Source organism: Jatropha curcas, chromosome 11 (assembly GCF_041381405.1).
Source record: "Jatropha curcas cultivar XTBG-Jc1 chromosome 11, XTBG_Jcur_1.0, whole genome shotgun sequence".
NCBI classification, from domain to species: Eukaryota; Viridiplantae; Streptophyta; class Magnoliopsida; order Malpighiales; family Euphorbiaceae; genus Jatropha; species Jatropha curcas.
This window is the reverse complement of record NC_143161.1, coordinates 7,689,372-7,709,220: the sequence shown is the minus strand read 5'-3', so window position 1 is coordinate 7,709,220 and position 19,849 is coordinate 7,689,372. Positions and strand designations below refer to the sequence as shown.

The following is a 19,849-nucleotide window of genomic DNA, read 5'->3' as shown; positions in this document are numbered from 1 at the left end:
TATTTAATAGATCTAATTTTATAAATTAAGATATTCGATAAAATTATTTTACAATTTGAGGTGTTCAATTGCTGAAATTTTATAAGTAAAAATATTCAATTGGTTAAAATAAAAATTAAGAGTGTCACAATATTTTTTTAGTTAACGTACGTGGATAATGCATTACCTTAAGGATGCCAATAAAATCACGAGTTTTTTTTTTTTTTTTCGGGATGAGTCCACGTTCCTCAAACGGGTCTCTTTATATTTGATATATATTTGTGCCTTCTATAAAAATTTTATGTTTTTCAGAAACATCTAAAATGCGGTTAATATTGCTATGGTAATTAAAAATTGAATTTATTAATTCTATTTAGGCATGGCCGGTTCATTGAACCACCAATTCCAGTTCACAGAATCGATGATTTAAAATTTTAAAAAAGTTCAACTTGAATCGCTGGTTCCGGTCCGGTTCCGATGGACCAATAGTCACGATCACGGTTTTCAGCAATATATTTTTTTTAAAAAAAAATTGGTTCTAACATTACATCTTTCTTTGAAAGTATTAATATGAGTTTAAAAAATATTGATAAATTTTATTTTAAATAAATTTTAGAATGCTCATACTCGTATAAGAATAAAATTAATTAATTTTACAAAATAATCATATAAGTTATCACTTTATTTTTTAAAAATATTATTAATTAAATTAATTGTAAGAAAATTTTAAAAAATGCTTCAAAAGAATGTCTTTTAAACTTAGTAAACAATTTAAAAGGGTTAAAAAAAGTTAAAAATAATATAAGTTTAGACTAAATATTTCTCTCTTTTTTTTACTATTTTATTTTTTAGATTTTTAACCTTTAAAGTAAAGTGTATTTAAAAAAAAAAAAAAAAACTTAAGTAAAGTATATCATGTAGTAAAATATTATTGAAACTTTTAAAGATGTTTAAAATAGACTAAGTGATTATTATTTGAAAATAAAAATAGAAAATTTTCGGTTCGAATCGGACCGAAACCGCCAGTTCAAGGCCGATTCAGGTTCAAATTTAACATTCACCTGAACCTTAACCAGCCCTTGAACTGATGGTTCCGGTCCGGTTTCAATTCATCTACAGTACGGTTCAATTTCGGTTCAAAATGAACCGGTGACTATGCTTAATTCTATTCATTATATTATCTAATTAGAAATTGAATGGATCATCCTTTCCACATAAGTAAATCAAGAAATTTTTTTTACAATATTCCTAAAATATTTCATCTATTATTTAGTTCTTTATTATGTTACAATTTTGTATTGAGATTTATGGGAGAGGACATAATTCATATGGATATTGTAAATTTTGCTTGGGATGCTTTATCGGTAGTCTTTACATTGCTACATATTTCTTTATCTTTTGAGTTGTTTCGTCGGATTGGTTTGCTCAAGGTCTCTACTTGAACCCAACTGAAAATAGATAATAGAAGCAAATAACTCATTGCAATTTCCTTTCAAAAAACCTTGCAATTAAAAAAATCATCATAATTTATTACTATTTATTTTTTTTCAGAAAAAGGATTGATATACATAATGGTTTTATTGGAAGAAAATTTGGATCGTCAAAATTACGCTAGTTAAGTTAGGAATAGATAAAAATATGTCTAAAGATTTTAAATTTATTTATTGACAAAATAAAAGGATTTTATTAAAAAAAAAAACTAATTCCTTAATCGACTTTTCTTTCAAAATTAACTTATTTTATTAAAAACAGAAAAAGGACTTGTTTGATTGGTTGGCATTCATCCGGGGGTTGGTCACTGGTCAGCCTCTCCTCCATCAAAATTGAAAACGACTCTTAACAAGCTCCAATCCACCAAAACAATAGAGAGAAAGACGACAATACGATTTGTGCACTTTTTTTTTTTTTAGTAATATATGTGCACTTTTTCTATCCAACCAATACTAAATCAAATTGGATTGCAGGACTTTGTCATAAATGCGCCTTTATCGAGGCAGTATGATTTTCTATTTACACAAATATAATTCATTTTAAACTAGTTTTTTTTTTTCAGAAACATAACTCCTTTTGGAAATATTAAAAAATAAATAATAAATTATTAAAATTTATTCTTTTACGTGAAAATAGAGAAATATCGAGTTCAAATTCTCTCAATCACAGTTGTTTTCACCAATTTGGTGAATCAAGGGAGGATTATCCTGTTGTGTAGTCTGCAGTATTACTTCGGCTCATAAAAGCTTCCAATGAATTAAAAAATTTATTCTTTTATATTAGATGCATTAATTATTAATATTAATAATTTAGTCAAATTAATGAATTTTTATTATAATTTTGAGAAATTAATTGATTTATTACAGTGAAAAATCTTATACGATTTACATTCATGGACGACAACTGAAGTATTTAATGCCACCTTTTTATTTTTTATTTTATATTTACAGTAGGCTTTATAAATTGAAAAAAAAAAAAATACAGTCTGCAAAATAGAAAACTTTCAACAGTAGCAATGTATGGACTCGTAATGGTCCCCATATTATTAATGGAAAGGAGCATTTACCTATATATAACAGATTGCATGGTGGCTATAGCTATGACAATTTGCAACTTATGGGAACATGCAAAAAATATAATATTAATCCTAAAAAATGGATAGTAATTATTATTAAAAATTTTTAAAAAAGCATATTAAACTTATTTACATTATAAAAACTTATTTAAAAAAGCATATTAATCTTCCTCACATTAAAAAAAAGTTCTCAGCTTCATTTCCATTTTCCAATAATAACTTATTTACATGAAAAATTCAATCACTTTCAATTATCTCTAAAATTTTTCTATTCATAAAATTATTTTCTTCTCCTTACTTTCCTCTCACATATTTTAAATATCAATAAAATTTTAAAAATAAAACTATTTCTTTTTTAATATTTTTCTATATTTCCTGATTTTCTATCCCAACATAATCACCATGGATGAATTCACGTGACTGGTGATGCTTTCTGACATGATTTATACAATAGACACAAAGTTTAGGGCTATTATTGACATTTTCAGTCGGTTCGCGTCAGTTCCAACATATGTACCAGTTGCTTTTTAGGGTGTGCACGGGTGAACTCGGGCTGCGACATAAATTATATAATTTTCAATATTATTTTAAAATATAGAGACATAAAGAATAGAGTTTCAGTTCCTTTTTTTTTTTTTTTTTTTTTTTTTTGCATGATGAAATGAGAATTCTGAGTATATGGGATGTGACGAAATACATCATATCAGAAATCAATCATTGGTGTCCCATATATATATATATATATATATATATTATTTGATTTGAAGTTGATTTAAACTTTACACTGGAGCTCAGCTTATTTTTTTTAAACATAACTTATTTTTGAATATTTTTTAAATCATTATTTTTTATTATTTGATTATAATATTAAAAATTAGTTAAAAATATTAAAATTTATAATTTATAAGATCATAAAAATATTAATAATAATAAAATTTCATATTTTAAAAATTTTATTATTAAATATAAAAAATGAAAAAAAGAGGTAAATTATAGAAGTTAATGATAACAGTGGTAGTAGCTATTAATGAATAATAAATTAAAAAAATATGAATTTATAAGAATATAATAAATTTATCAAAGTTTGAAAAATACTTTACTCTCTTAAAAATAAAAAATCATTTTTATTAAAAATATTTTCTGTTGATTTATTTTCCTTAATGTTTTCAAACAATTAAAATTATGAAAAATATCTTTTTGCAATTTATTTTACATAAACAAGAATAGCATTAAGCAATAACCAATAACACAGTAACTGAATTAATTAAAGTTATATTCTCTCTCAAGAAAGAGAGAGCAGTCCTTCAATAGTCGAAGAATATCTTTATATTTTTTTTATTTAATAGAAAAAATCTCTCTCCATCTCCATCTATCTCCAATCTAAACAAACACCCAAATCCTAATCTTTAGTCAACAAATCACAGGGACGCAAATCTCATCCAATTCTCCACTTATTGCTGCTGAAATTGAAGGAAGAAAAATGGAGTACTGCATGTTGCTCAAATGGTTTGCAATTGCAAACAGAAAAGGCGTGAGAATGTGAAATAGCGGCCCGCTACTTCTCTCTCTACAGTCTACAATATGGCTCATCCTTGGCGCATTTTTTTTTTTTTTTTACTTTTTTCTGGGAATATGATTAATTTTTCTAAATGCAAATTAAAATGCCAAATCTAGCAATTGTAGGATTTCTTTTTTGTTTGTTAGAAAGAATTTATTTCCCTCTTCTTTTATGGGAAAGGGAATTTTTTTTTTTTATACCAAGATGAATTTGCTCTCTGGCATATTAATTAATGCTCAGTTTATATAATAATAATAATAATAATAATAATAATAATAATAATAATAATATATTATATATACATTATGAAATGAAATTAATCTATTATTTATTATCTTTATTATCATCAATTATTTTTCATCCCAATCATTTTTGGGGGTATTTTAGGGTTTATCCTCCTTCTCTCACCTTTGAATTCACTTTATTCAGTTGACTCATGGAAAAAAGGCTTCTTTTTCAGATGGGGACTTTTTGGTTAAGACGGAAACAAGCTATGAGATCTTTTAATAGTTTTCTAAAATAGGAGAATATGTAATGAATTTGACAAAATTAGAGGGATTAAATAGTAATTTTCTCTATTTTTAATAACCATCGATAAGATGAAATGGATTATCTTTTTGGGTATTTCATATTATTGCTCATTCTATCCCTTGTGTACTAACCTGGCCTAAAATGTTTGTCCTTTAATAATTAGTTAGTTCAAACGTAATTTAGTAGGAAAAGAGAAAAAAAAAACAAACGTACTTCATACTAATGCCACGTAACTGTAAACGGTGGAACCGTCTTCAACTTAAAACAGTGGTGAACGCGCGGGCGACGAATTTCAGAGAAATGTTTCGATTTCATCCTCGTACGCATACTCTCAAGCAAGAAGCAATCGTATAGGATTCTCCTTCGCCTTCACTTCATCACTTCATTCCCAATTTCCATAGCCGAACCCTAGAGAATGGGCAACTTCTTCAACAAGGAGCCACCACCGCCAGTGGTGCTGGTCCCGCCTCTCTTCGATTTTCCTCCTCTTGTGGCACGCACTAGGTTAGCACTTAAGAAGATATACTCATTTTGCTTCTCTTTAGAAAATGGAGAGCAATGCTGTTACAATTTTATTATTATCATTATTACTATTATTATTTGTATTTGTTGTTGAATCATAGTTCAGTTTGGTTTTCTAATTATTTTTGCTTATCTAATAATGAAATTGTTGACCTTTTGATTGTTTTCTTGAAACAACTGTTTGTGTTTTCTGCTCTTTAATTACATTGACAGAATGAAATGATGCAGGATGTTGGAATCTTCATATAATTTATTATTTGGGAAACTTGCTTTGAAATGCCTTTTTGAGGATTATTTTGAAGAAGCAAGGCATGTTAGCTCCAGAATTATGTTGAAACCAATTGATGATCCTCATGTGGATTTGATTGCTACAGTATCCATTGAACTTTTAATTGTTCTTCTTTTATTTTCTGGTGTTATTTATAGTGAAAGATTTATTCTGTCCATGCAGATCCATTTCTATGTTTATCATATATCCTGTTTATTTGAAAAATAAGATTGAGGTGTTGGACAAAGCAGCTATGTTTTTTTCTCCTTAACCTCACTAGGTTTCAGGTCCATTAGATCATAAGCAAGAGGAGAAAATTGTAGGAAATGCCTTGTTTCGGTGGCAGAGGTACTATATTAATTGCCTATGTTGTGAAATGTAATTTGTTGGGAGAATCATCAAACAATTTTCTGATCTTCTTCTTTATTTATTTTTTCTTTTTTTGTGTGAGCAGTGACGTGGATGACCCCCATAATTTCATTGACCTTTTCGTGTCAAATGCGGATCCGTGAGCAAAATACTTCCTTTCCCGTACCAATTCTTCCACCCCAACCCCCACAAAAAAAAAACAAAAAAAAAAAGAAATTGTTGCGTTTCTTAGTAAAATTTCATTATAATCTGAATGATGATTTGCTCAATCTCACTCCAGGATTTTTAAAATGAGGTCATGTGCTTATTACCCTAGATATGGTTTTGGAGCATTTGGTATTTTTCCACTCCTATTGAGTAAAAGGTAATATTTCTACAGACTACAGGTATGGATTCTTGAGTTGGTTGGTGCATTATTAGCATTGGAGTTCATCTAATAAATCCCATTCCCCATGCAGAACATCTTCTGAAGATTATGGTGTTATGGGACTTAGATATGGCTCAGAAAATCTATCCTTTGGAACCACATTTATGCCTTTTGCTGGTATGCTACCTGTAAATCTTCTCCGTAATTTCGCATCCTTCTCTCACTTTGTAATGAACTGATATAAAGATCATAATTGACTTCTGTTGAGCTAAATCTATTTTCCAGTTTTAGAGAGGGTTAGGATGCTAGGAAGTTTGAATGTCTTTTGATCTTGATTAGTTTCAAGGGCTCCACAGAATTGCTTGCATTGCTAGAACTCTAGTGAGAAAATAATGTATCTACTTTGTATCCTCATGGCGTTCCAAGCGACACATAGCCAGGCTAATTGTCTATCTGGCCATGTTTAGGAGATTGTATCTCTTTGTTGCCTGCACTGTCTTGATAACCTGAAACTAGAATATATTTGATTTATAAATTGTGTGTTTGACACTATTGCCATAATTTTCAGTGAAAAACGAGTTGCTTATGAGTGCATGGGCTGTAAGCAAGATGGGAAGGCTTACTGTTGGGGCACAGTACGAGCCACAATGTAAGTAATTTACAGGTTAGATACATTTCACACATTCTCAACGTACTTTAGATAAGTAGAGCTAATTCCGACCTGCTAATCATTAATAAATTCAAGGGTTGCTGCTTCAGCCTAGAAATAAGTTGCTTGTTATCTCTCTCACCCCTTCAGCCTTGTGAATCTTTTACATTTTTGTTCTTGTCTTGTCTGAAAAATTTATACTTGGGGTTCTGTTGCTTGAAGGAGTTTCTATATGGTATTCCGAGTATGTAACTATGTTAAACATTTTCCCAGATAAGCATGAGGGCTTATGTGTTCTTGTGTTTTTCTAGCATTTGTTGCCTGCAAATTGAAGGTTTCCATATGGTATCTATGCACCAAGAGATAGAAAGAGAGGAGAATAGATGCCAGTTCTGAGGAACTAGGCAGCAGGTTCGGAAAGAAATATCCATTTTTAAGAAAATGAATGAAAATTTTCAGTTTCTCGATTGGGATGATTGCCTTTAAAATGTTTTGAAATGGATTTTTTCATACATCTGACTTATATTAGCTGTTGAATTTGTAAAATTCTAGCTATGCTGATGATAATGCTATTGGAATATATATATATAGGATATGGTGGCATGAGAAGTTTGAGTCATATTCTTTTTTCACTGATAATTCTGTAAAAGACTATCTCCTGATAAGTTGAAAGCTCATCTAACTATATTTCATGGTATTGGTATATATGTTATGACATTAAATGAAGTAATATTGCTTTTGAAAATCTGTTAGGTTGTTAAGAGATTATATCTCACGTTATGAAGGTATTTTACTTGAAACTGATATTTTCTGTTTTCCTTGCTGATGTATTAGATGGAAGTAAAGATGTTGCTAAAGATAAGAATTTAACGAATTGGAGTGCTGCGATTGGCTATGGAGTAGGATCAGGAACCCCCTTGAGTCCTTCTTTCAATTTTTGCCTCGAGCTTGCAAACGGTTCTCAGGTTAGTTTATTGGGGCTGGATTTATTATATTTCTACGGAAAGTATTTTAGCGTATTAGAAGATTTTTATTTCCTCTGTTGATCTACAATTAGTTTTGTGCAGCAGTTCTTTTCATAGCGTGTTATCATAGTTGTCAAAATAAAATTCAAATCATGAATTGAACTTTTATATTGTGAATTGAGATAGAATTGTCAGCTTCAGCACTAAGTCCCAAAATGAATTACAAACTTATTTCCTTACAAAACAAATAATTATATGAAAATATGACATATTTTGTCAATATGAAGTGATAGTGCTGCCAATTGCAAATTCATTTTCTTTTATAAAATGTATGTATAAATAAAATAAATATTGAAACATATATCAATCTTAGAAAAAAAGGGTTAATTTAATGAAAGAATTAAATAATATTTGTATTATTTTATATAAATCATGTATTCATATTAAAAAGTTAAAAACCTTTTCTCCTTACCTTTTACTAGTGAACTCTATACTTAGTACTCTTTAGCATTAGTTTTCATGATCCTAGGAGGTCTTTTATTTTATTTTTCTAATTGCAATTCAGATTACTTGTGGAAGTCGTTTCATGGTTGAAATTGAAGAAACTGTGTTAAATTTTGGGTTTTGAGACTATTAGGTCCACTGAATATCCCAGGTATACTAATAAGAATGTTCATCTGTATCAATCCATTTAAATGGATTTGGTCCATGTAGAAATCATTAACTAGGATCCATTAAAGTTTTATATTCTAACTGAGAATCTTGTTATTCTAACAGGCACTGCATTTTATATTATAGGAAAGGTCTGTTAAAGCTGGCTTCATTTTTTTTTTTTTTTTTTTTTGTAAAATTTTATATTGGTTAGAAATAGTTGGATGCATTTAATTGTTTCATCAGTAATCCTTAGATTCTGGGACTTAGCTATCAATTAAGAAAGCCAAAACATCTGTTACAATTTGCTAGAGAGGGGATTTGTTGCATTTGTTAATTTCAGTGATTGATAACTTGATGCTATATCATGCGTGTCTCAAATTATTCTTATGCTTTTTTTTTTTTTGTCTTTTCTCCAATTGCAGTTCATTGCCTCATTTTACCAACATGCAGTGGTCCAGAGACGAGTATGCCTCTCCTTCAAACTTTATTTGTCACTTTTGGTCATTGGTTTCAATTTCAGTATCTATATGGATGCATTCTCGTGAAATTAGATATTTGCAGCACCTCTCGCCCTTGTGGATTAGTGGGCTGTTGAATGCACACTAGTTATATTATACTTTAGTTTCTGACTTCTCCATGTGGTAGATTTAGTTTATTGTTTTCAGTTTTGGCCTATGAAATAGATGGGGTTGGAGTCGACATTTGGTGGGTAATAATGGTATCATGATGTGACGTAAGATGGTTAACATGAGAATAATAGTTTATCATCTTTATTTCTTAAACTTAAGGATGTGGACAATTATATTTTCAGGAGGGTACTCTTTTATATATTACTCGTGAAGCTTAAAATGGCAGGGATAGGCCTAAGATAATGTGAAGGGAAACAGAGAATGAGGATTTAACAGCCCTAGATCCTGCTGAAACTATAGCCCTAAACCATGTGGAATGGAGAGAATGTATCCATATAGTGGATCCAACTAGCTTGTGACTAGGGTTTAGTTGAGTTGAGTAATCATGAAATACAGAAAAAACATAAAATGCACCACTGTATGAAAGGGTTAGCAAATTGAAGCTACAAGAAAGAAGAGAGTGAGGAGGGAGACCGAGGATGACTCGAGGGTAAAGCATAAAAGCAATGAAAAAGGATTTACTGGCCCTTTATCTTTTTGAGAAGCTAGCCTTAAATGGGTGAAATGGAAGAAAATAATCTATATAGCTGACTTAGCTGGTTTGATATTAAGGTTTAGATAGGTCAAGCAATACCAGTACTAGGATACCACTTTATTTTATGTAGGATTCTGAGTTACAGAATAACGCAGGGGAAGAATTTGAGGCAAATTAACTCTCAACAATTAGGGCTAGGATAGGATGATTTTGATTGGAACAAAATAACATATTGGTTTCAAAGAAACCCTTAGAATTAAAATTCTTTAATTTAATTAAGAATTCTAAATAAAGAAGGAAACTAAAAGAAAATTTCTGAACTAGTCTTGGATGCTCCTGCATCATTCTCCTCGGGTTTGAAAGGAACTCAACTTTGACGAGAAAAGTTTAGAGATTTCAGCCATGAGAATAGGATCAATTCGTATAAACTTCTCTTTAGAATACCACGTGCTTAAGGTTTTTGTAAGAGCAACCAACATCACAAGCCATTCAAATAATCCATCCTCTTTCTAAGGAAGCAAAGCTGGTTCAACAAAAAGATTCTTTGTTTGCGCTAGCGTTCTTGCTTGAAGATGTATTTCAACTCCATGGGGTACTTGCTTCAAACAATCTACTTTTGACAGTTTTATTCTGTCAACATCCACAAGCAAATACTTTTGTGAATAATACCAGTCTTCCTTTGTTTTCCCACCTTCAATATTCCTATCTTTTTGTTCTTCTATTTTAGGGGTAACAAGAACCTGCTGAATGGCAATATTTTCTCCTTGGGTAGAAACTAGATCAATTTCTTGCTCTTCTTCGTCATCATACTCATCATAGATTGGTTCCATAAGGTCCTTGTTGCTGCCTTCACTGTTTTGATTGTCAAAATATGAAACTTCTTTCTCCTTTTCACTCTTCTTAGGGTCATCAACATCTATCAACGTCCTTGACTTCATCAATCTCAAGATGCTCTTGAACCTTGAGTTGTTTGTGGTTGCCTTCCGGAATCTCCATTCGGGCTTCCACGGGTTCCTAACGCTGCAAGGCTTGTACAGCCCGGGTCAAATCCTCAATCATTCGCAATATCTCAGCCATCTCTGTTTGTTGGGGCTGATTACCTCTACTTCGATCTCTCCCTCGACCAAACATGATTTAGAACCAAAAAAAAAAAAAAAAAAAAATCCTGCAGCAATTCAGGATCTTTTTGCGCTCTGATACCACTTAACACAGGGGAAGAATTTGAGGCAAATTAACTCTCAACAATTAGGGCTAGGATAGGATGATTTTGATTGGAACAAAATAACATATTGGTTTCAAAGTAACCGTTAGAATTAAAATTCTTTAATTTAATTAAGAATTCTAAATAAAGAAGGAAACTAAAAGAAAATTTCTGAACTAGTCTTGGATGCTCCTGCATCACAGAAGCATATTCTATTTTGATTTCCGATGAGGAATTGGTTTTCTCTGACAAGCTATGAAATCTTTAAACTACACAGGTCAAGAATCCATTCGAAGAAACTGAAATAGTTGGAATCACAAATTATATTGATTTTGGGTTTGAGTTACGAACAAGGTATTCCAATTGACAATTTAGTCTATGATCAATGTAGTTATATCTGATTTTAATGAGATCACATTTTAAACTTTATAGGATTGGTGATGTCAAAACCTCAAAAAATGTCCCAGATTCCACCTTTCAAATGGCTGCATCTTGGCAGGCCAATAAGAATTTCTTACTGAAGGTAGTATTCCAGATGCAATATTATGTTCATAATCACACTTCTAATTATAGATCATATCGTGCTTAGTCTATGTATATCCTATTTGTTGCAGGGAAAGGTGGGACCTCAAAGTTCATCATTGACATTGGCATCCAAGTCATGGTGGAACCCATCGTTTACTTTCAATATTTCAGGTGCCTTTGTCTTTCTCCCCTTCATTTTCCTATGGTTAAGTTCTGATGCACCTATATATACGGTTCAACCGAGTAATATTTGATGAATTACTTGAAACTTTTTGTTGGTGTTATACACTGGTGCATTTTTCTTTGTATGGAACCAATAATTTGGGCAATGCAAAGTATGCCAAGTGAGAGATTTCACTGACATGTAGGAATGTTGATTTAACTTCGACGAATTAATGAGAACTTTTGGAGACAATGTTAATAGTTAGTGTTGGTTTTACACGTTTATAGTGTAATGCCACTAGAAACATGTTTGATACTTCTCTTCAGATCTGTGCCTAAGCAACATAGATGCTTTGTTTGGCCTTATTAGATGTGAATTGTTTTAAATAGCCTTAAATGCCGTCATCAATTAGTCCCATTGTTTTGCAGCAATCAGAGATCATATTATCGGAAAGACAGCATGTGGATTTGGCATCCGTGTTGAGAATCTTAGGGAGGCCAGGTTCACCAGCTTGTTTAATCTTCTTTTTCTTCTTCCTTTCTTTTTTCCAAGTTTAACCAAGTATAGTGTTTCCATATGGTTAATTGAGCGCTGATACTGAGCAAACTAGAGAATCGCTGAAGTTTGTTGCTACAAATTAGTGCATATTTGCAAGTCTGCGTGAGCTTGAACTCATCATGATACTCAGCTTTTAAAATTCGGCTTTCAATATTGGTATTGTTAAGCAAAAGATTTCTTTCCTTAATGGTGGCATATATGTATGTGCAGTTATCAAAGAGCTGATCCAAATTTTGTGATGCTAACACCAAACAAGGAGCACCTAGCAGAGGGCATCGCCTGGAAAATTGGCAAGCGACCAATGCTACAATCTGATGTAAATGCTGGAAACTTCGATTGTTTTCCAAGCGAACTAAGACCGCTGGGAAAGATTTTGTAAATATTAGGCCTCGTTTTAGATAGCCTGACATTTTTCTTTCTGCATTTCATTAGCAAGGTTAATGTCCTAGTTCCATGACAGTTGATCTTTATGTAATTTATTTCTGTGAAGTGGTGACTGTTGGAAAAATGATCACACGATTTTGCAATAAATACCTAGGATTTGCTGTTTACAAACTTGTATTTTATTTAATATATTATATTTTAATATATTTTAAAGTAAGTTAATTGTTAATATATATATATATATATATATATATATATAAGCTAATTAAAATAATATATAGTGTGATTTTTTCTTAAAAAGGTAACTGACAGTTGTATGTTACTTCCGATGATTAATTTTTTTTTTAAAAAAAAAACAAAGAACAATGAATGATTAATCAACATGTGTGGAAAAGACTAAAGAAAAGTGAATTATTATAATAATACTATTTTCTCAACGAATAACGAACACATATGATATGGCTAGCGCTGTAAGGCTCGAGAGAGTCCTCTTTCGTTTAAAAAAAAAGAAAAGAAAAGAAAAAATAACTGAGAAAAAAATGGCTACAACTTCTTCACTCATTTCCACTTTCTTCCATCACTCTTCTCCACTTTCTCGCTCTCCAAACAGAAAGCCTCCACTCTCTGTGTCTGAACTTAAATGCCTTTCTATCCACAAAAGCCATAATGACAGTAACAATTCTCGCATTCTCTGTTTCTTACGTCGCGTCCTCCACTCTCACACTCTAACCCCAAACAATCTCTTATTTACCAAAAACTCTTCCTCCTCCTCCTCCTCCTCCTCCTCCTCTTCAAATTCAGCTCTAGATTCGCTTCTCCTCTGTACCTCACTTGCCTTGTCGGTTTCTCTATTCTTCGCCGATGTGGACCCCGCCGCCGCCTTCGTCCTTACAACTCCTCGTAAATTGCAGTCCGATGAACTCGCTACTGTTCGCCTCTTTCAAGAGAACACTCCCTCTGTTGTTTATATAACGAATCTCGCTGTCAAGTATTTCCTACTTAGGCTTATTGGTTATTGTTATTAGCTCTACGATTTCTGTCCAATTGAAGCTCTTTTATTTGATTGTTTGAATAGGCAGGACGCTTTTACTTTGGATGTGTTGGAGGTGCCGCAAGGTTCTGGGTCTGGATTCGTGTGGGACAAAGATGGTCACATTGTCACAAATTATCATGTGATTCGTGGTGCTTCTGATCTCAAGTTAGTAAAATATCATCCAGTTATTTTATATATAAACAAACTTAGTTAATAATTCTGTTATTTTATGCTGGATATCGTTTGAAGTTCACTTTCAGGGATTGCTGATAAATTAAAGGTGTAAATTATGGAAATTCTATTGGTTTTTGAGCTTTGAATATATAGAACGTGTGAATTACTGATATTGCCGTCAACAAGAATTTCTAATGTTATTTTCCATTGCTTCAATTTAGGACATTGGACAAGTGAGTTTGATTATTGATTTGGATGTCATTATGATGCCATTATATGTTGGAATTTGCATGTAGCCGACTTGAAATATTAGGATTCAGTTCAATACAAAAACAACAACAAGAAGTAAGTCTTAGTCCCAAACTGGTTTTCCCTACATTTGTGGGCTTTTGGGATGGTTGATGTAAACAACCTTCTCTCTGCTTTTGCAAAGAAATCGTTTCCGTGGCTCAAATCCATGACCAGGTTCAGTTCAATAGAAATAATAAAAAAAAGAACTGTTTTGATTAGTTTGTGATGCATATATGTTACAAAAACTTCTATGAACAAAAAATTGATGAGAAGAAGAGGAGATAGTTACAAGGAGGCAGTGTTGTTAGAATCGTACGATTCGAGTCTTAGTGTAGAACCTGAAAGAGGCCTGAATCGGTGATGAATTGGTCAAATCGGCAGCGAATCGGTCGATTCACACGATTCAGAAATCAATTGGAAAAAAGTAAAGTAAAAGAGAAAACTGCTCCATGCATTGTCTAATCTATGTTTGTTTACTGAGAAACAAGTAGAAAATAGAAGAGAGAACATATACAAAGAGAGGAGGAGCAAAACAGAGCCATAAAAATAATTAAACAGAGAGAATTTGAACAGATTACTAGAGGAGAAATGACTAATTTTTCCATATATGAATAGTAGACTATTTGTAGTGCACTTTAATCACTGTCACGTCACATGGAAACAAAATATTTACAATTAAAGTCTAAACTAATTCACACAATTACTATTATATTCTCTGCAATTGCAATTAGGTACTGACATATTATATGTCATTCAATTCAATTTTATTTTATGATTTGCATTTGGATTTTTAGTATTCTTTGAATAAAATTAATAATTTTTAATTGAACAATCTAATCTTACGATATGATTCGATTCTTGATTCAAAAAATAGGGATTTCGATTCTCGATTTGACAACTATGCAAAGGAGGAATATCATCAGTGTAATGTATAAAAATAACTAATTAAAGAAAAACGTAAGACAAAATTGATAAAATAAAGTTCTGCAATCTTTTCAATGTCTACTTGGGCACTCTTGGGTTTGAGATGCCAAAAGTAGAATGTCATAGAGAAGCTAAGAAGACAATTTTATTCCATAATAACCACAGATGTAAGTAGTAGTCGTTGAAAATTGGAGTACTCTACTCCAGCCAAATACATCAAAATACTGGAAACATGCCACAACGTTTTTTCAACTGCTGGTCCTTCCTTCCAGAACCCCTGATTTTGAACTAGTTCTGTTCAAAACGCCAAAAGGCTCTCATTATAGATAGCTAGAGCAATGCTATGTGTGATACATACATCAGGGATTAATGCCTTTATTACTTATTTGGCCTTCTTGCTTGCAACAACTTTCTGGTATTGATCCCAATCTTCACCAGAGGCCAAATAAAACCCTTGAAGTTATCAGGAACTTTAGCTTTCAAATGTGAATTGTTAAAAGGAATAGAGTAGCATTAGGAAAATGAAATATATTGAGAAAAAAAGATCTCTAACTACTTAGTTTTGTATTTCCACTCAAATTTGGTTGACTGCTAATAATTAGTTCATGACAATTATGACTTGTTTCCAATGCTAGAACGTAGAAGAGCGGGAAAATTATAAAATGATATATCATGTTGGTTCAAGTTACTGTTGCCCTTACATCATGAGGAGAGATAATGAAGGAAATAGAGAGTAAGATGCTAAAGATTTGCCATTGATTTGGATAAGGATGCCACTACTGGATTTTGCCATTTTAATTATTTCTAATAGCATCTGTATTTTCTAGTAAACAATCATTTTATACATTTTGGATCTACAGCACATTGATCTTACTATGTTACACAGTGAATTCGCTTGTTGAACCCTTAACTCCTCTTCCCACTCATTGAATCCTTAACTCCTCTATCTGCAGCATTGTGTGAGATTCAATTGTGCTCGTATATATCTAGCTAAAAAGAGAAGATTGAAAATATTCTGTTGGATTCTAGCAAACACCATATTGTTCACATTCATATAGATGCTAGTTTGTATACAGGGTCACTCTTGCTGACCAGTCAACTTATGATGCAAAAATTGTTGGATTTGACCAAGACAAGGATGTTGCTGTATTACGAGTTGATGCACCTGTAGACAAACTAAGACCGATACCTGTTGGTGTTTCTGCTGACTTGCTTGTTGGTCAGAAAGTATATGCTATTGGCAACCCTGTGAGTTTGATATGCCTTTTTCTCCTTGTTTCCCATTTCCTGGTATCTCTAGACTACAATAGCCATCACATATGTATTAACATTGGATCAGTATAACATAGAAATTAGAAGTGTGAAATGTAAGGTGAATGCTTGCTTTCTGTTCAAAAGGTGAATGCAAATTTTAGTTATACATTTTGCGGATTTGTATTTCTGTCCAGTGATGGAGCAAAGGCTAGCATTTAGTGCTAATATTTCTCATAGCTTGGTCATCAAAAGTTATTTCTTGTAGATGGAGGAGCATGGTTCATTTTGGGCATTGCAAACTTGACATTAATAAATAACCTGATTTCCTGATTTGATTTTTGTTACTTTTGCAGTTTGGACTTGACCATACTCTAACAACTGGTGTCATCAGGTACAAAATCCAGGAAAGTTTGTTTTTATTTGTCTGCATGAATTCATTGGAAACTAGGCGTTTTGGCCATGAGTCGTATCCTATATTAGTGTGTAAGGAATTGGCTGCAATGCTCTTGTTTTGCTGTTACCTGTATGTTTTTGACCCAAGCAGAAATGTCCTGAAATAGCTTATGGTTATGTGATCGATGAAATAAAAGTGTGCTTGTGTTCCAACAGTTAATCAGTTATGATTTAATTGGCATTTCATCAAGTAGTAAAAGGTCATTTTCTAGCTATGGTCCCGCCGATGCTAGGTCCTGTAAGAGAGAATTTAGTGATAGACATGTTATTCAGCAATGTTGCATGAAGGGGCTATTTTAAACATTGGAGTCTACTTCCTAGTGATTTGATAACCAATACTTTCACCATATCAGGATCGCCCTTAACATGCCATTAGCTGATAAAATAACTAATAAATAAATAATTTAAATAGAGAAGGAAATATCAGTGATGCAACCATTTCCTATGTTGATGTTTTAAATTTATCTGTATCTTCCGAAATATGAGAGTTTCATTTTTTTCCCTTTTCTTTCTTTTTAGTGGGCTTCGTAGAGAAATTAGTTCTGCCGCCACAGGGCGTCCTATTCAGGATGTTATACAGACAGATGCTGCCATTAATCCTGGTAATAGTGGAGGGCCACTTCTTGATAGTTCAGGAAGCCTTATTGGGATAAATACAGCCATATACTCTCCATCTGGTGCATCCTCTGGTGTTGGATTCTCAATCCCAGTAGACACTGTGAGATATCAACTTTGGAGTTGCTTTTCACAATAAACTTCAGTGGAGGCATCATGCAATTTTAGCAAAGATGTATGGACTTTCATTTTTCATGCTTGTAAGTAATTAATTGTTCTGCAAATTCAGGTAAGTGGCATTGTTGATCAGTTGGTGAAGTATGGAAAAGTTACAAGACCAATTTTAGGTATTAAGTTTGCACCTGATCAATCTGTGGAGCAGTTGGGAGTAAGTGGGGTCCTTGTCTTAGATGCTCCTGCAAATGGTCCAGCTGGCAAAGCAGTATGCTCTATTTCTTCTTTTTAACAACTTACTTGCATGTGATACTGAAATTAGAGTTCTGTTTACTGGGTAAAATGATTGAGATAGATGTCCTTTCTGATTTTAAGAGGTTTACTGCTTATTGTAAAGCATGAATTCCGTTCTGCAGGGTCTGCAACCCACAAAACGTGATGCCTATGGCAGACTTGTTTTGGGTGATATCATAACATCGGTGAATGGTAAAAAGGTTACAAATGGCAGTGACTTGTACAGAATTCTTGACCAATGTAAAGTAGGCGAGAAGGTATAGTGTAACCATACTTACTGATTTCTCGTTTTCCTTTATTACCATTTTTTTAAAAATTATTCTTTTACATGGGGGAAGAGGGAATGAAAGGATGTTTGGTTTTGGGAGTGAGCTAACAGAGTAAGTAGTTTGAACGTTGTTGGTTTCTTTTTTTTTTTTTGTTGGGGGGGGGGGGGGGGGGGGGGGCGGTGGGGCTTATCACTTTGAAAGTTGCACCATAGCAATCGAATATCCAATGTTGCTACACATGTATAGAAAGTAGATATTTTACCCTTTTCTGAACAAACTATTTGGTGTTCATTGTGCAAAAACAGTCCCTGTTGTTAAAAAGTTGGCCAAATTGATAATTGGCTAGAAGTGGCGAAACTATCTATGAATTACCAAATATGGTGCAAAAAGTCTCTAGTGTCCATAAATTCCAGGATACCTGAACTCTTCATTCATGTTAATCTTTCAGAACCTTTTGAATATTAGCATCATCATCAGTGAACTGACCTCAGATATTTTTATGGTCTTCTTATCATATGGCTTTTCTCTGAAATCTTTTTAAAATTTTGTAGTGCAATGCACAAATCATTAAAAGTTAGTATAGACATCGTATTACATTGAATTATTTTGATACTCAGGTGATTGTGGAAGTATTACGTGGTGATCACAAGGAGAAGATTCCTGTCATACTTGAACCAAAGCCCGAAGAGTCATAGTATGTGAAAGCTCAGGTCTGTATATTTTATCCACATTACATATACAAGAGAATGCCATTATTTTGTGTATTGAAGTTACAAAGGCAAATGGTCCTGTACATATATCACCTACCGTACTATTTTCCATATCAATTACTGCACCGATACAGCTAAACACTCTGAATTCAATCTCAGCACTCTTCCTTTAAAGTTTAGCATGCATCGGTGCTGGTGCTCATATGCTTATGGAATCAGTAGCCTTTAATTCATCACATTGGAGCATTGGCATCCAAGTCAGAAAATCTTGATTAGTCAATTCAAGTCACTGGATATTAATGTCGAATGAAATTACCATGTGTTGTGTCTACTGTGTGTGCATAATTTCTCTGGTAGCATTTTTTGAATGCGAAGGACCACTACTATCGACTTGTATGCTAATTAGTAATTGGTGTTTGGTAGGGTATGTATTATGGGAAAGCCGGTAGCTAGTCCTCCTTCTAAGACCAGTTTTGTTCAAATGACTTATTTCTCGAGAAAGTATACTTTCCAGGAAATACATTTCCAAATAAATTATTTTCCAGAAAATATAATCCTTTTAAGACCTCATTTGCTTCAAAATGACCTATTTCTCGAGAGGTATATTTTCTAGAATTGCACTCGTAAAGAATTTATTTATCAGGAAGTATAATTTGAATATGTTTGGTATGCAAATCAATTTTCTGGGAAGTAAATTGCTTTCAAACTATAAATTACAATAATATTCATAATATAAATTTGAGTGTATTTAGATAATAGGATAAATTGATAAATCCAATGCACTTCACTTCTCTAGCCATCTCCTAGGATCTTATTTCCTTCATGCCACGAAAGTTGGAATGATCTATTTTCCGGAAAATAGAATTGACACTTCTGAAAAGTTACACTTCCCTACTCTACTCACCTTCAACCTAACGTGATATTGAGTATCCATTAGCAGGTCTTGAATGGTGAATAATCTCTTGATTTATTCACATGGGACTTTTGCGAGAATCCCCACAAAACTACAGTCTACAGTCTTATCTCTGCCCCTCTACTGGACAGCATTAAATGGATTATAAAAGCTCTATTCGATCATACTGTATACCCAATACATGTCTTTTAATCAAGCAAACTAAAAATTGTCCCTTTTTGTTGGTTTAACTTCCTCCGTTGGATTACATTAATCTTGAGTAACTTTTAACGCGTGGGCATTGTTTTATGCATAGGCATCGTTTTCTTAATTAATATAGTCAAAATTAAGAAACAACACACAAATTTTGGGATGGTTGGAAAAAAATATTCTAGGAGAATAT

At 32.5% G+C, this 19,849-nt stretch overlaps 2 protein-coding genes across 3 annotated transcripts; both read left to right on the top strand.

The window, feature by feature from the left end:
* The first annotated feature begins 4,791 nt into the window (after positions 1 to 4,791).
* LOC149492464 (beta-galactosidase) lies at positions 4,792 to 12,594 on the top strand. Of its 2 annotated transcripts, none has more exons than XM_089716252.1 (14): positions 4,792 to 5,138; positions 5,370 to 5,529; positions 5,705 to 5,772; positions 5,879 to 5,932; positions 6,074 to 6,157; positions 6,252 to 6,337; positions 6,729 to 6,809; positions 7,644 to 7,774; positions 8,851 to 8,892; positions 11,071 to 11,147; positions 11,226 to 11,316; positions 11,408 to 11,489; positions 11,910 to 11,982; positions 12,250 to 12,594. In XM_089716252.1, exons 2-14 carry the CDS (start codon positions 5,386 to 5,388, stop codon positions 12,416 to 12,418), a joined length of 1,182 nt encoding a protein of 393 aa, XP_089572378.1. In that variant the 5' UTR covers positions 4,792 to 5,138; positions 5,370 to 5,385; the 3' UTR covers positions 12,419 to 12,594. The 2 variants fall into 2 exon arrangements, with proteins under 2 accessions (XP_089572378.1, XP_089572377.1); XM_089716251.1 differs by having other exon boundaries at positions 4,794 to 5,138; positions 5,385 to 5,529.
* A 296-nt stretch (positions 12,595 to 12,890) lies between these two features.
* Positions 12,891 to 18,885, top strand: DEG1 (DegP protease 1). Its single transcript, XM_089716250.1, has 8 exons — positions 12,891 to 13,411; positions 13,499 to 13,621; positions 15,922 to 16,093; positions 16,453 to 16,490; positions 17,072 to 17,270; positions 17,397 to 17,549; positions 17,698 to 17,832; positions 18,462 to 18,885. The coding sequence occupies exons 1-8, from the start codon at positions 12,963 to 12,965 to the stop codon at positions 18,537 to 18,539; spliced, it is 1,347 nt and encodes a 448-aa protein (XP_089572376.1). The 5' UTR covers positions 12,891 to 12,962; the 3' UTR covers positions 18,540 to 18,885.
* The last annotated feature ends 964 nt before the right edge of the window (positions 18,886 to 19,849 follow it).

Excerpts from the sequence above, each read along its gene's own strand:
- LOC149492464 (XM_089716251.1), top strand. The coding sequence starts at position 5,050 with ATGGGCAACTTCTTCAACAAGGAGCCACCACCGCCAGTGGTGCTGGTC. Across the intron at positions 6,338-6,728 it reads CACATTTATGCCTTTTGCTG|TGAAAAACGAGTTGCTTATG; the intron begins GTATGCTACCTG and ends CATAATTTTCAG. Across the intron at positions 11,490-11,909 it reads GTTTACTTTCAATATTTCAG|CAATCAGAGATCATATTATC; the intron begins GTGCCTTTGTCT and ends ATTGTTTTGCAG.
- DEG1 (XM_089716250.1), top strand. The coding sequence starts at position 12,963 with ATGGCTACAACTTCTTCACTCATTTCCACTTTCTTCCATCACTCTTCT. Across the intron at positions 17,550-17,697 it reads ATGGTCCAGCTGGCAAAGCA|GGTCTGCAACCCACAAAACG; the intron begins GTATGCTCTATT and ends TCCGTTCTGCAG. Across the intron at positions 17,833-18,461 it reads AATGTAAAGTAGGCGAGAAG|GTGATTGTGGAAGTATTACG; the intron begins GTATAGTGTAAC and ends TTTGATACTCAG.